The 15,406-nt window shown below is 52.6% G+C and overlaps 1 protein-coding gene across 2 annotated transcripts in view; it reads right to left on the bottom strand.

The window, feature by feature from the left end:
- Nucleotides 1-15,406, bottom strand: part of adgb (androglobin) — a 564,769-nt gene that overhangs the window by 45,905 nt on the left and 503,458 nt on the right. For both annotated transcript variants that reach the window (XM_038805127.1, XM_038805138.1), the window contains exon 35: nt 3,012-3,156. In XM_038805127.1, coding sequence (XP_038661055.1) covers nt 3,012-3,156 — 145 coding nt within the window. The remainder of the gene's footprint in view (nt 1-3,011; nt 3,157-15,406) is intronic.

The following is a 15,406-nucleotide window of genomic DNA, read 5'->3' as shown; positions in this document are numbered from 1 at the left end:
CTAGGATCCCAAAGAAGGTCTTACAAAAAACAAAAACCAGGGGAGGGTTAGCCCTCCCGAATCTACAATTCTACCACTGGGCAGCAACAGCCGAGCGAGTAAGGGGATGGATCCAGGAGCCAGAAGCTGAGTGGGTGCGTGCGGAGGAGGCCTCCTGCATGGGAACCTCCCTCCGGGCCCTCGCCACGGCAGCACTCCCATCCCCACCCAAAAAACACTCCAGCAGCCCAGTGGTGACAGCCACCCTCCAATCCTGGAACCAACTGCGGCAGCAACTTGGCCTGACCAAAATGTCGAACAGGGCTCCCATCTGCAACAACCATAGGTTCAAACCAGCACTGACCGACGCCACCTTCAAAAGGTGGAGGCAGGACGGGGGGACACTGACAGTCAGGGACCTATACACGGACGACAGGATCGCAACACTGGACGAACTGACAGAGAAATTTCAGCTAGCTGGGGGGAACGAGCTACGGTACCTGCAGCTCAAAAACTTCCTACGAAAGGAGACAAGGACGTACCCACAACCGCCACGACAGACACTACTGGAAGACCTACTGGACGCAAGTATCCTAGAGAAAGGGAACTGTAGTGACATGTATGGCCGACTGGTAGATAGGGACGACACCGTACTGGACGCAACAAGGAGGAAATGGGAGGACGACCTGGGGATGGAGATCGGGTGGGGACTCTGGAGCGAAGCACTGCATAGGGTCAACTCCACCTCCACGTGCGCAAGGCTCAGCCTGACGCAACTAAAAGTGGTACATAGAGCCCACTTAACAAGAACCCGTATGAGTAGGTTCTTCCCGGAGGTGGAAGACAGATGTGAACGGTGCCAAAGAGGCCCGGCCAACCACGCCCACATGTTCTGGTCCTGCCCCAGACTCGTGGAGTACTGGACAGCCTTCTTCGAGGTAATGTCCAAAGTGGTGGGAGTGAGGGTGGAGCCATGCCCGATAGTGGCGGTCTTCGGGGTTTCAGAACAGCCAGATCTATTCCTGGGGAGGAGGGCGGATGCCCTTGCCTTTGCCTCCCTGATCGCCCGCCGTAGAATCCTGTTTGGCTGGCGGTCAGCAGCACCGCCCAGAGCTGCGGACTGGCTGTCCGACCTCTCGGAATCTCTCCAAATGGAGAAAATCAAATTTGCCATCCGAGGGTCGGACGACGGCTTCCACAGAACGTGGGAGCCATTCATGCAACTGTTCCGGGACCTATTTGTGGCCAATGTACAAGAGGAAGAATAGTCGGGGGAAGGTAGCGGGAGGGGGGGGGGGGGCTACAGGTTCGTTACGGGGGTTCGATGGCTGGCTAAGGCCCAAAACCAAGCTAAATAAACATGTTGAGGGGGGGGGGGGGGGGGGCGCAGTTACTACTACGAAGATGCTTACCTGTAAATATGTATGTTAATTTTTGCGTGTTTGTTTTTGTTTGTTTTTTTTTTCTCTCTCCTAACAATTTGTAATTTGTTCAATATAAAATACGAAAACTGAATAAAAACATTTATAAAAAAAAAACTGAGCTAAACGGGCCCTGTACTGTACTGTAATCGCAATAGCAGTCTTTCAAATCTATCAATTTCCCAAAAGACCATTGTCTCAGTTAATGACTATAAGGAAATTGGCCTTTTAAATAGCACAGGTCGATATCCAGTCATGAGACTCTAGGAAGCCAGTTTCATGCAGGTACACAGTATGCAGTGGGCAACTGGAGTGGAACTGGCAGGATTTTGGGAAGGCAATGTCATCCCAATAGTCTTGGTTTACCGACTGTCTTTTGATGCCTGCAAAGAAAGACAGACACAAATAACTGTCCACCTCTCATTTCCAGTGGAATTAATTTTTATTGTTCCTTTTTCTTAAAAATATATAATTTTTGCCGAAAACCCCGGGTTGGACTCACAGAGATTCCTTGCTCCTGCCCGACTGAAATCCCCTCTCCTCTCAATCTGTCAGCAATGCAAGATTTCTATTAGTTATAATGAGTGGAAATGTGTTTCAGAGAAAAGTGCTGTATTTCTGGTTTCTCATGATGTCAACATGATACAGGGATCATTTTTCTATTTTATTCCATGTCATCACTGAACCCTGAGATGTGTTTGGAATGGACTTTCCCCTACCCAGCTCTCTTTTTTTCATAATCTGTTTCGGTGTAGAACTTCTTGTCTATTCACCTGTAATTAAGTAGTGTCTAGTTGTTGAATGATACAAAAGATAATTTCAAAAGCAAATGGGAAGTTGGCATTTCTACATGTGGGATGGAATAGAAAGGAGTAGATGTTATATTATAGTTACTTAGAACATTGCATTCAATTCTGCATTGCACCATCGGGAGGGATACATTGGCTTTGATGGGGGTGCAATGCAGATTCACCAAAATTATACCTGGCTTGAAGAGTTAAATTATGAGGACAGTTTACATAGATAACATTCTCTTGAATATTGATGATTTCGTGGTGATCTAATTGAATTTTTTAAGATGGCTAAAGGAGTTGATCTGATAGATAAGAGGGAAACTGTTCTGGCAAAGGAGTAGAGAACAAATGGGCATAACCTTAAAATCAGAACTTAGCTGTTAAGAGGGTGATGTCAGGAAGCACTTCTTCATGCAAGGGGTAATGGAAATCTGGAACAATCTCACCCAAACGCTGTTCAAATTTTATCTGTTTAACACAAGGATTTATAGAAAAAAAAATCAGAAAATGCTGGAGAACTCAGGTCTGGCAGCATCTATGGAGAGAAAAATAGGGTTACTGTTTGAAGAGTCAGATTGGTTTCTTTCCCCACAGATACTGTCAGACCTGCTGAGTATATCCAGAATTTTCTGCTTTAATTTGAAATCCCCAGTATTTTGCTTTTATTTCTGGGATTTAGAGAGTTTTGTTAGGTAGGGGGTACAGAACCAAGGCAGGTAAACGGAGGTTAGATGCAGAGCAACCATCATTTGGCAGAAGTTTTTTGAGGGTCAGTGGGTTAACTCCTGTTCCTAATCTCTCATGGTCTACGCAGTACCTGTGGGTGGCTCCTGTGTTCCTGTCTGTCCAACATCGGCTTCAGAAACAGCCTCGCTGACAATTTCGCCTTCCTTCCCACTGGTGCTCAGGAATGCATTATCTATCGTTTTGTAATTCATGATATGCAGACGAAGCTGTAAGGCCTGGGAGACAAAAGCATTTTGATAGAGGTTGATCCACATTGCATTTTCATTCATTCATTTTTGAGGAGCACCAACAAAACAAAAGCACAGGTGGAAAGTTTTTTCACCTGCAATACATGTGGAAAAATGAAGAATTCATTGAATAAATAAGTAGAAACTGTTTCCTATGCCAGAAAGATGAGGATCCAGAGGACACAGATTTATGAGAATTGGCAAAAAAGTGCAGGGAGGGTGAATAGGTTTTTTATCGTGCAACAGGTTATTACGATCTGGTACACACTGCCTGAATGTGTGTTGAAAGCAGAGTTAGTAGTAACTTTCAAGACGGAATTGAATGTTTACTTCAAAGGGCTGTGGTGAAACAAATGATGGAGTAGGATTAATTAGACAACTCTTCCAAAAACAATGGTCTCCTGTGCTGCAAGACTCCAGGCTAGAAATCCGCACTCTTACGCGCGGCACAGCAGCACAGTGATTAGCACTATTGCTTCACAGTTCCAGGGACCCAGGTTCGATTCCCGGCTTGGGTCACTGTTTGTGCGGAGTCTGTGTGGTGAATGTGACAGTCTGCACATTCTCCCCGTGTCTGTGGATTTCCTCCGGGTGCTCCGGTTTCCTCCCACAAGTCCCGAAAGAAGTGCTGTTAAGTAATTTGGACATTCTGAATTCTCCCTCTGTTCCCGAACAGGCATCAGAATGTGGCGACTAAGGGCTTTTCACCGTAACTTCATTGCAGTGTTAATGTAAGCCTACTTGTGACAATAAAGATTATTATTATTATAAATCACTCAGTCGATTTTAACTGTATGCCTGAAGCCACACTCCCCTCATCCCGGTTTCTACTGGGCTGGTTGGGTTAAAATACACTTCAGCATCTCCAGCATTCCGTTTGTACAGCACTGAACTATCTGCCTATGTTAAATGAGTGCCATAAGTCACAAAGTAGGACTCACAACTATTGAACCAGAAGCAAGAAGGCCATCTAAGCGGGTTGAGCACTGCTGCCTCATGGCGCCGAGGTCCCAGGTTCGATCCCGGCTCTGTGTCACTGTCCGTGTGGAGTTTGCACATTCTCCCTGTGTTTGCTTGGGTTTCGCCCCCATAAGCCAAAGATGTGCAGGGTAGGTGGATTGGCCACGCTAAATTGCCCCTTAATTGGAAAACATGAATTGGGTACTCTAAAGTAAAAAAATCTAAGCGGGTTAAATCCAAGTTTGACAAATACACTGCCTTTCACCTGAAGATGACCTGTATTAGGAACAAGAGGGTAGCTAGAGAAAGAGTTGGTCCACTCAAGGACAAAGGAGGGAAATTATGTGTAGAACCAGAGCGAGTAGGTGAGGTCCTTAATGAGTATTTTGCATTGGTATTCACAAAGGAGGGGGGCACATTGATTGGTGGTGTCTCAGAGGGATGTGTAAACACTTTAGAACAGGTTGTTATTACAAGGGAGAAAGTGTTAGGTGTGTTAAAAAGCATTGAGGTAGACAAATCCCCAGGGCCAGATAGCATCTATCCCAGACTGCTGAGGGAGGCAAAAGATTAAATCACTGGGTCTCTGACCGAAATCTTTGTGTCCTCATTGGCCACAGGTGAGAACCCAGAGGATTGGAGGATAGCCAATGTGGTACCGATATTTAAAAAGGATAATCCGAGCCATTATAGGCCAGTGAGATTGACGTCAGTGATAGTGAAATTGTTGGAAAAGATTCTCAGAGATAGGGGGCTGAATTTTCCATTCTGGAGACTAAGTGGTGACGCCGTCGTGAAAACGGTGGAGTTTCTCGATGGCGTGATCGGGTCCTCAGATGAAGCTATTCAGACACTGCACAGGGGCTAGCATGGGCATATCGAGAACCACACGCTGTTAACAGACCGGCGGCCGATTCGCCTATCCGTGATTGATGCGACGTCATGGCTGCACATAAACCATTCTCCCCCTCACACTCACAAGCGTTGCAGCCAACATGGCTGCAAGGAGGGCAGCGCTGCACTTCGAGCGCTGAATTGGAGACCCTCCTTGACTCCATGGAGGAAAGGAGGCTGATTCTATACCCCCGGCCTGGACAGAGGTCACTAGGCGCCATAGTTCACCGTGCCTGGACGCAGGTAGGAGCCGCCGTTGGGGTGGTGGCCCAGACTGGAGACCAGTGCAGAAAAAAACTGCACAACCTCCTCAGGGCGGCTCGGTTGACTATTCAGCACTGTTCCACTGGCACTAACCCTCCTACCTCCCACACACGTGACCTGCCCCCCCAATCCCAGGGGGAGAGTCGGACCCCCACCCTGGCCCACATGACTGCAATGGCCGGGTGTTTAACACTGTTGCTGCTTGAGTTTGCCTAACCAGGACAAGGCTGCGCACAACCGCCGGGAGCGGGAGAAGACTGGAGGGGGACCATCAGACCTGCATCCCCTCACCGTGCCCAAGCAGAGGTAACTAAGCATTGTCGGCGGGCTGGAGGAGAGGGAGGTCGCCGACGCAGATGTCGGAGGCATGCCACAAAGTGAGACCCTCCCCTGTCTGGTTGCGAGTCCTCACAAAAAAATGTGTGCCCACCCCAACCCCCCCATACCCCAACCTCCAACACCCCCTCACCCAACACCCCTCACCCCAACCACCCTCACTCCACACCCCAACCTCCAACATCCCTCACCCCAACCACTCTCACCCACACCCCAACACCCCTCACCCCAACCACCCTCACCCCACATCCCAACCTCCAACACCCACGCTCCAACCCCCCTCACCCCAAACCCCCTCACCACAACCACCCTCACCACAACCACCCTCAACCCATACCCCAACCTCCAACACCCACACCCCAACCCCCCTCACCCCAACACCCCTCACCCCAACCTCCAACACTCACCCCCCTCACCCCAGCACCCCTCACCCCAACCTCCAACCCCCACACCCCAATACCCCTCACCCCAACCACCCTCACCCCACACCCCAACCCCCCACACCCCGACCTCCAACACCCCCACACTCCAACCTCCAACACCCACAGCCCAACACCCCACACCCCAACCACCTCACCCCAACCCGTACCACCTCACGCCTCACCCCGTCCTGCTGTCTAACAATACATGCCGTTTTGTGTCTTACAGGACCAGCTGGGGATGGACCCAGCCTATCCGGGGCCCCCCACACCCGGCGAGTGCCGGAGCCATTGCTCCCCAGACAGCCGAGCACTGACGGGGAGAGCAGCCGGAATACTAGCCCTCTGCCAGAGACGACCCAGGACATCACGACCCAGGAGACCCCGGAGTTTGGGTCGGAGGAGGACACTGACTTTCCGTCACAGCTTCTCCAACACCCTCCACCATCCCAGAGACTATCACCTCGGTTGGGCAAATTGGTGAAGAGGCTTCTGGGACCCTCACTGGTGCGCACCACACAGTCGTTTCTGTACAGCAGGTGGAGGTAGGTGCAGCCGAGGGGCTGGACGGTCGGAGGGCAGTCCAGCCCCAGGAACCAGCTGCCGCCCAGACGGGTCCAGGGCTCATGAAACAGCCGTTCCACCCATAGTGCAGGCGCAGTCAGAGTCCCAGGGATTAGAGGAGGGTATGATGGCCAGCTTCCAGCACCTGCAGGGGAAAGTGGAGGAGTCTATCCGCATGCAGGAGCAGGGAGTGGTGCCGGTCATGCATGCCACCCAGGCCAACACCGCACGGGCGGTGTCCTCGGTGGAGGCAATGGGGGCAACGGTGTCGGACATGGGTCAGCGTGTGCAAGGCCTGGGGCATTGTTTGCAGGCGGGAGCTGAAGCCCAGGACAGGGCTGCCCTCTCACAGGCAACCATGTGCCAGAGCCACCTGGAGATTGCAGCGGCGCTCCTCCGTGTGGCCCAGTCACAACAGGCCATTGCTGAGAGCATCGGCAGCATTGTCCAGGTGACGGCCCAGTCACAGCAAGCCATTGCTGACAGCTTCGGCGGCATTGCCAAGATGCTGGTCAGCATCGCACAGGCACAGAGGGAGGTGGCCCAGTCCCAGAGGGAGGTGTGCCACTCTCTGTGCACCATTGGCGCTAACGTTCAGACCCTTGTCGATACCAAAGCGGGCATCCAGGACTGGCAGCGCCAGGTGCCGGCGGATGCCTCCACTCACCGCCATCCCATAAAGAAATCCGGGGGCCATTGGGCACCCCGAGGGAGGAGGAAGTGCTGGGTCCCGTGCCGGTGACTCCTACAAGGGAGGTCCCGGAACACCTCAGCACTCATACTCCCCCCCCCCCTCCTGTCTCTGGTGCATTGGTGAGCAGCGGGCAGAACAGGGTGGCACCATGCCACCTGGGATTTCAGAGGACCAGCTGGGCCCCATCCAGGTCGGGTTGTCACAGGAGACGTGCGCCAACGGGGATCCTCGTCGTAGGGCAGGGTCACAGCAGTCCGCTTCCACTCCTACTGTATCGTCTAGGCAACCACCTAGGTGTAGTGTTAGGGCCCGTAAGGCCAGAATGTTAGACACCAGTTAAGTTGGCACGGGTGCAGGGGACAGCTTAGCTATAGGGACTAGGGCACAGACTGTATATTATTGTTCAGAATAAACACATGTTCACACCGTTGGTACCTGCCTCTGTGCCTGTGCGAGTGAGGGATGTTGGATGAGTGAGGCCCAGTGGGCGGACTGTGTAGCCCCTCCCTCCCCCATCACTCCGTCCCGTGCTCGCTGGCCCTGGCGATTCCGTTGTGCGACCTCCCGTACCTGGCCAGCCCCCATGTCCCGCACATTGTCCCCCTCCCTTCAACCTCCTCATCTGACGAGGCCTGCCCTTTCACCTCATCCTCCTCCAGCACATCGCCCCTCTGCTGGGTTATATTGTGGAGGATGCAGCAGACCACAGCGATACGGCCAACCCTCCTTGCCTCGTACTGGATGGCCCCTCCAGAGCGGTCCAAGCACCTGAAATGCATCTTCGGGACCCCAAAGTACCTCTCCACCACAATCTTGGTCACACAATGGGCACCCCATCGATTACCCTCTGGACCCGGGGCGTCCCAGTGGTGGCAGCGAAGCCCACTGCCCGGACACCCTGGTGGGTGTACTAGATGTATCTGTCTGAAATAGCATACAGGGCGTCCGTAACGGCGCAAATGTACCTGTGCGCCGATGCCTGTGAAATCCTGGACAGGTCCCCACTTGGCGACTGGAAAGACCGCGTTGCATTAAAGTTGAGGTCTACAGTCACCTTGATGGCCACCGGGAGTGGGTGTCTTCCCCCATTCTCACACGGTGCCAGGTGTGCCATCATGTGGCAGATGTGTCGCACTGTCCCCCGGCTTATCTGCAGCCTCCTCCTGCACGCCCGGTCCGGGAGTTCCTCAAAGGACATGTGGTCGCGGTATATGCGTGCCTCATCCGGCGCCCCCATGGCACCACCTCCTCTTCCTCGTCCTGTGGGGCGGCCGGCCCTCCAGCCTGAGTGGCTGGCACCTGCCCCTCTGCAGCCCGCTCCTCTGCTGCAGCCACAGCCACCTCTCTGAGCTGCCCCCGCTCATGCTGCCACAGGGCTGCCTGCACGGCTGCGGCCGTCGCCACGGCGGCCAACATCGCTGGTTGCTGACCAAATATGATTATCTGCAGATGAGGGGAGAACATGTTATCATGGAGCATACACCCGTGCACAACCAGGTACCATGGGCTACATGGTGGCTCCGGTTATCACAGCGCACCCCAAACATGCATGTACCCCACCACCGCACCCCGACCCCGTCGGTGCTCCCGGTCCTGGAGCCTGTCCCTGCTGCCGTTTGATGGCACTGCCGTCACTGGGGGCTGCCGTCGGTGTGGCCCTGGGTGGTCCCCCAGAGGGTGTCGCCGGTTGAGTAGGGTATCCGAGGAGGGGGGTGGTCGGGGGGAAGGTGGCCGGGGAGGGGGGGCACCCAACCAAACGCCGGTTTTCTCAGCGTCCACTCAGGGGTCGGGGTGGGTGGCTAACAAGATGGCCGCTGTCATGGGGCTCGGTGCATGGGCACCGCCCCTGTCATGTCGGGGGCTCCACGGCTGTGTGGACTGTCCCTCCCCCTTCCCCTCCCCTGGCCCTGGCAGGCCCCCCACCTCTCCCCCATCCCTGCCCTCCGCAGAAAGCACAGCCGGTGTCCGATAAGGGAGCCCTCATGGCAGGCTGGTGCAAAAGATTAGATAGAACATAGAACAGTACATCACAGAACAGGCCCTTCGGCCCTCAATGTTGTGCCGAGCCATGATCACCCTACTCAAACCCACGTATCCACCCTATACCCGCAACCCAACAACCCCCCCTTAACGTTACTTTTATTAGGACACTACGGGCAATTTATCATAGCCAATCCACCTAACCCGCACATCTTTGGACTGTGGGAGGAAACCGGAGCACCCGGAGGAAACCCACGCACACAGGGGGAGGACGTGCAGAATCCACACAGACAGTGACCCAGCCGGGAATCGAACCTGGGACCCTGGAGCTGTGAAGCATTTATGCTAACCACCATGCTACCCTGCTGCCCCCTAATCACATGGGGTCAGGGGTGAACTAGCTGGATGGATCCAGAACTGGCTTGGCCATAGAACACAGAGGGTAGCAGTGGAAGGGTGTTTTTCCGAATGGAGGTCTGTAACTAGTGGTGTTCGCAGGGATCAGTACTGGGACCTCTGCTCTTTGTAATATACATAAATGACTTGGAAGAAAACATAGCGGGTCTGATTAGCAAGTTTGCGGATGATACTATGATTGCAGGAGTTACAGATAGACATAAGACGTAAGACATAGGAGCAGAATCAGGCCACCTAGCCCATCGAGTCTGCTCCGCCATTCGATCATAGCTGATATTTTCTCATCCCCATTCTCCTGCCTTCTCCCCATAACCCCTGTTCTCCTTATTAATCAAGAACCTATCAATCTCTGTCTTAAAGACACTCAGTGATTTGGCCTTCACAGCCTTCTGCGGCAAAGAGTTCCACAGATTCACCACCCTCTGGCTGAAGAAATTCCTCCTTATTTCTGTTTTAAAGGATTGTCCCTCTGGTTCTAGTTTTTCCTACAAGTGGAAACATCCTCTCCACGTCCACTCTATCCAGGCCACGCAGTATCCTGTAAGTTTCAATAAGATCTCCCCTCATCCTTCTAAACTCCAATGAGTACAGACCCAGAGTCCTCAAACGTCCCTCATACGACAAGCTGTTCATTCCAGGGATCATTCTTGTGAACCTCGTCTGGACCCTTTCCAAGGTCTGCACATCGTTCCTCAGATACGGGCCCAAAACTGCTCACAATAATCCGAATGGGGTCTGGCCAGAGCCTTATACTGCCTCAGAAGTACCTCCCTGGTCTTGTATTCTAGCCCTCTTGACATGAATGCCAACATTGCATTTGCCTTCTTAACTGCCGACTGAACCTGCACGTTACCCTTAAGAGAATCGTGAACAAGTCCCGTTGTGCTTCTGGTTTCCTTAGCATTTCCCCATTTAGAAAATAGTCTATGCCTAAATTCCTCCTTCCAAAGTGCATAACCTCACACTTTTCCACATTGTATTTCATTTGCCACTTCATTGCTCACTCTCTTTGCTTGTCCAAATCCTACTGTAGCCCCCTTGCTTCCTCAATACTACCTGTCCCTCTACAGATCTTTGTATCATCTGCAAACTTAGCTACAGTGCCTTCAGTTCCTTCTTGTGATGAAGATTGTCAGAGAATACAACAGGATATAGATAGGCTGCAAAATTGGGCAGAGAAATGGCTGATGGAATTTAACCCGGACAAATACGAGGTAGTGCATTCTAGTAGATCCAATTCAGGTGGGAGCTATAAAATAAATGGCAGAGCATAGAGACACAGAAAGATATGGGTGTGGAGGTCCACAGATCCTTAAAAGTGGTAACACAGGTGGAAATGGTGGTAAAGAAAGCATATGGCGTGCTTGCCTTCATAGGACTGGGTATCGAGTATAAAAGCTCAAAAATTATGTTACAATTATATAGAACGTTGGTTCGGCCACATATGGAATACTGTGTCCAATTCTGGTCATCGCACTACCAGAAGGACATGGAGGCTTTGGAGAGAGTACAGAAAAGGTTTACGAGGATGTTGCCTGGTATGGAGGGTATTAGATATGAGGAGAGATTGAATAAACTGGGATTGTTCTCCCTAGAGAGATGGAGGCTGAGGGACGACCTGATAGAAGTTTATAAAATTATTAGGGATATAGATAGGGTGAACAGTTGGAGGTTTTTTCCCAGGGTGGAAATGACAATTACAAGGGGGCACAAGTTCAAGGTGAGGGGGAAAAGATTCAGTGGAGATGTGCGGGGAAATTTTTTACACAGATGGTGATGGTGGCCTGGAATGCACTGCCAAGTGAGGTGGTTGTGGCAGATACGTTAGCGACTGTTAAGACTTATCTGGATAGGCACATTAACAGGTGGGGGAAAGAACGATACAGGCGGTTGGTCTAGATAGAACATGTGATCGGCGCAGGCGGGTGGAGGCCGGATGGCCTGTTCCCATGCTGTATTGTTCTTTGTCTGAAGGAGCTTCACTAACAGCAGGAATATGTTCTGGAATGCAAGTATCATTTTTGTCTGTGTGTAAGTGGAGTTGAGAGCTAAATGTTCATTTTATGTGCTGTTTAATGGGAAATCGTCTGTTAATAATAATAATTGCATATTGTCACGAGTAGGCTTCAATGAAGTTACTGTGAAAAGCCCCTAGTCGCCACATTCCGGCACCTGTTCAGGGTGGTTTGTACGGGAATTGAACCCGTGCTGCTGGCATTGTTCTGTATTACAAGCCAGCGATTTAGCCCACTGTGCTAAACCATCCCCTAAACCAGTTAGGGTTAAGAAATACACAAAGGTTGTTAGGTTTGAAGTTTCAAACTTTAAATATTGTTTTTCTTTTGTTGTAATAAAGTTTTGTTTGTAAAAATAACCAAGCCCTATTTTTCATGCAATCACTCCTGGAGCAAATCAATCTTACCGCAAAGTCTTAAAAATACAAAAATATTGCCGTTCTAATCCAGTATCTTAGCCACTGTTGGGATCTGGTCTGACGTCCTTAAACACGCCTCATATGCAGAAGCATGACAACATCAGTGTGGTAGTCACCACTAAGTAGTATTACATGTATTACGGTAAGGCATGTTTACTAGAGATACATGGGTAAATCCCTGCCTGCTGGCTCCACCCAGTAGGCGGCATATAAATGTGTGTGCTCGCCGGTGCTGCAGCCATTCTGGTTCCAGCTACAGGAGGCACAACATCTTTGTTCAATAATGGTGTTCGGGCTGGAAAGTGGAGCTGAGTCCACAAAAGATCAGCCATGATCTAATTGAATGGCGGAGCAGGCTCGAGGGGCCAGATGGCCTACTCCTGCTCCTAGTTCTTATGTTCTTATGTTCTAAAGCCTCAATTATTCACTACTCTCGTCTTTGTGGTAATTGATAGTGCATCAATTTATTGAGCAAAGATTTTTTTAACAACGATGGATCTCCGCATCAAGCCTGACTGCCTGCAGCTGAGCCCTCAAGCAGCCAAAACAACGTCCGCCTTTGAGCACTGGCTAGCCTGCTTCGAAAGCTACCTCCGAACATCCGCTGAGGAACCCTCGGACTAGCAGAAGCTCCAAGTCCTTTATTCACGGGTGAGCCCTGACATTTTTCCTCTCATCCGGGATGCGCCCACTTACTCCGAAGCGATGGAGCTCCTGAAGGGACATTACGTTCGACCAGTCAATCAACTATACGCCAGGCACCTCCTGGCTACGAGACAGCAACTCCCCGGGGAGTCTCTGTATGATTTCTGGCGTGCCCTGCACATCCTAGGTAGGAACTGTGACTGCCAGGCAGTTTCAGCAGTCCAGCACACAGAACTTTTAATTCAAGACGCTTACGTTACGGGCATGAGGTCTGCGTACATCCGCCAGCGACTACTGGAAGGGGGTACGCCTGATCTTGCGGGAACTAGGCAACTCGCTAACTTGTTAGAATTGGCCTCCCGTAATGCCCAGTCAATGCCCCCGACCGCGCGGCACCCTCGTGGGCATCGTGGGCCCCACCAGCTGCCGACTCTAGCTCACCCCAAGCCTGCGCCGTGCGGCAGCCAGCCAACCCTGGAGGGCCCAAGTGCTATTTTTGCGGGCAGAACAAACACCCCAAGCAGTGCTGCCCGGCGCGGAGTGTGACCTGCAACAGATGTGGGAAGAAGGGAAACATTGTTTCTGTTTGCAGGCCCAGTCGGTCGCCGATGTTTCCAGGCCTGGCGTTCCTGCACCCCCCACGTGTGACCCAGGGGCGCCACCATCTTCTTCACCGCAAACGGCCCGTGGATGCCACCATCTTTGATGCCCCCGGCCATGTGCGCCCCGTGGGCACCGCCATCTTCGGCGCCATTTTGGACGGCGTCTCAGGACCTCTGCTCGTCTGGCCGTTCATTGCCTGCTGCTACCTCCACCACCGCTGACCAGCCCAGGGCCTCCCAGCATCTGCCGCAGCTCGCCTCGATCACCCTGGACCAGTCCCAGCCCCGCAACCTCGCGACTGCAACAATGACAGAGAAGATCGATGGGCACGAGGCGACCTGCCTTTTTGACTCCGGAAGCACGGAGAGCTTCATCCAGAGACCAGAGATCCCTGGCCTCCGGATCCCATTCCATGGAAATCTGGGGGTACTGCATCGCGACCCTCACTGTCCAAGGCGTAGAGTTTAGCAACTTCCGGCTCTACGTCCTCCCCACCTCTACGCTGCCCTGCTACTCGGCCTGGACTTCCAGTGCCACCTCCAAAGCTTAACCTTAAAATTTGGCGGACCCCTACCCCCCTCACCGTGAGCGGACTCACAACCCTTAAGGTCGACCCGCCTTCCCTGTTTGCGAACCTCACCCCAGATTGCAAACCCATGGCCACCAGGAGCAGACCATACAGTACCCAGGACAGGACCTTCATCAGGTCGGAGGTCCAACGGCGTCTGAGCGAAGGGGTCATTGAGGCCAGCAACAGCCTCTGGAGAGCTCAAGTGGTAGTAGTAAAGACTGGGGAGAAGTACAGGATGGTCATAGACTACAGTCAGACCATCAATCGGTACACGCAGCTCGACGCGTACCCCCTCCCACGCATATCTGACATGGCAAATCAGATTGCGCAGTATCGGGTCTTTTCCACAGTGGACCTGACGTCCGCCTACTACCAGCTCCCCATCCGCCCGGAGGACGACCAATACACTGCGTTCGAAGCAGATGGCTGCTTCTATGACTTCCTTCGGCTTCACTAATGGGGTCTCGGTCTTCTAGCGAGAGATGGATCGAATGGACTTCCAGTGGTGCGGAGGATTGAGCTCTCAACCTATAATTATGAGGTTTTGTATCACCCGGCGAAGCTCAACGAACCCCCTGATGCCCTATCCCGCGGTACATGTGCCAGCGCACAAGTGGACCGCCTCCGGGCTCTCCACTATGACCTCTGCCACCCGGGGGTCACCCGGTTCTTCAATTTCATCAAGGCCCGAACCTGCCCTCCTCTATTGAGGAGGTCAGGACCGTCACCAGAGACTGCCAGGTCTGTGCAGAGTGCAAGCCGCACTTCTACCGGCCAGATCGAGCGCACCTGGTGAAGGCCTCCCGCTCTTTTGAACGCCTCAGCGTGGACTTCAAAGGGCCCCTCCCCTCCACCGACCGCAACACATACTTTCTGAACGCGATTGACGAGTACTCCCGGTTCCCTTCCGCCATCCCATGCCCCGATATGACTTCTGCCACGGTCATTAAAGCCCTCCACAGCATCTTCACTCTGTTCGGTTTCCCCACCGACATCCACAGTGATCGGGGATCCTCTTTTATGAGCGACGAGCTGCGTCAGTTCCTGCTCAGCAAGGGCATTGCCTCGAGCAGGACGACCAGTTACAACCCCCGGGGAAACGGGCAGGTGGAGAGGGAGAACGGGACGGTCTGGAAAGCGGTCTAAAAATCTCCCGGTCTCCTCCATGACGCGCTCCACTGATCCAATCGCTCCTCTGCAAGCCAACTAATGAGATCCCTCACGAACGTGTGTTTGCCTTCCCCAGGAAGTCCACCTCCAGGGTCTCGCTCCCAACATGGCTGACAGTTCCTGGACCCGTTCTCCTTCGCAAGCTCTGTTCCTGCCAGCATTCCTAGCGAAATGGGGTGGCTTCAATGGGAAATCCCACTGACAAGCTGAGTGAGTAGAGAATCCCGCCATCAGCGAACAGTGTGCCATTGAGAAACACATGGCTAGGGGACTGGAGAATCCAGCCC

Source organism: Scyliorhinus canicula, chromosome 1 (genome assembly GCF_902713615.1).
Source record: "Scyliorhinus canicula chromosome 1, sScyCan1.1, whole genome shotgun sequence".
Classification (NCBI taxonomy): domain Eukaryota; kingdom Metazoa; phylum Chordata; class Chondrichthyes; order Carcharhiniformes; family Scyliorhinidae; genus Scyliorhinus; species Scyliorhinus canicula.
This window is presented reverse-complemented; position numbering and strand designations above follow the sequence as displayed.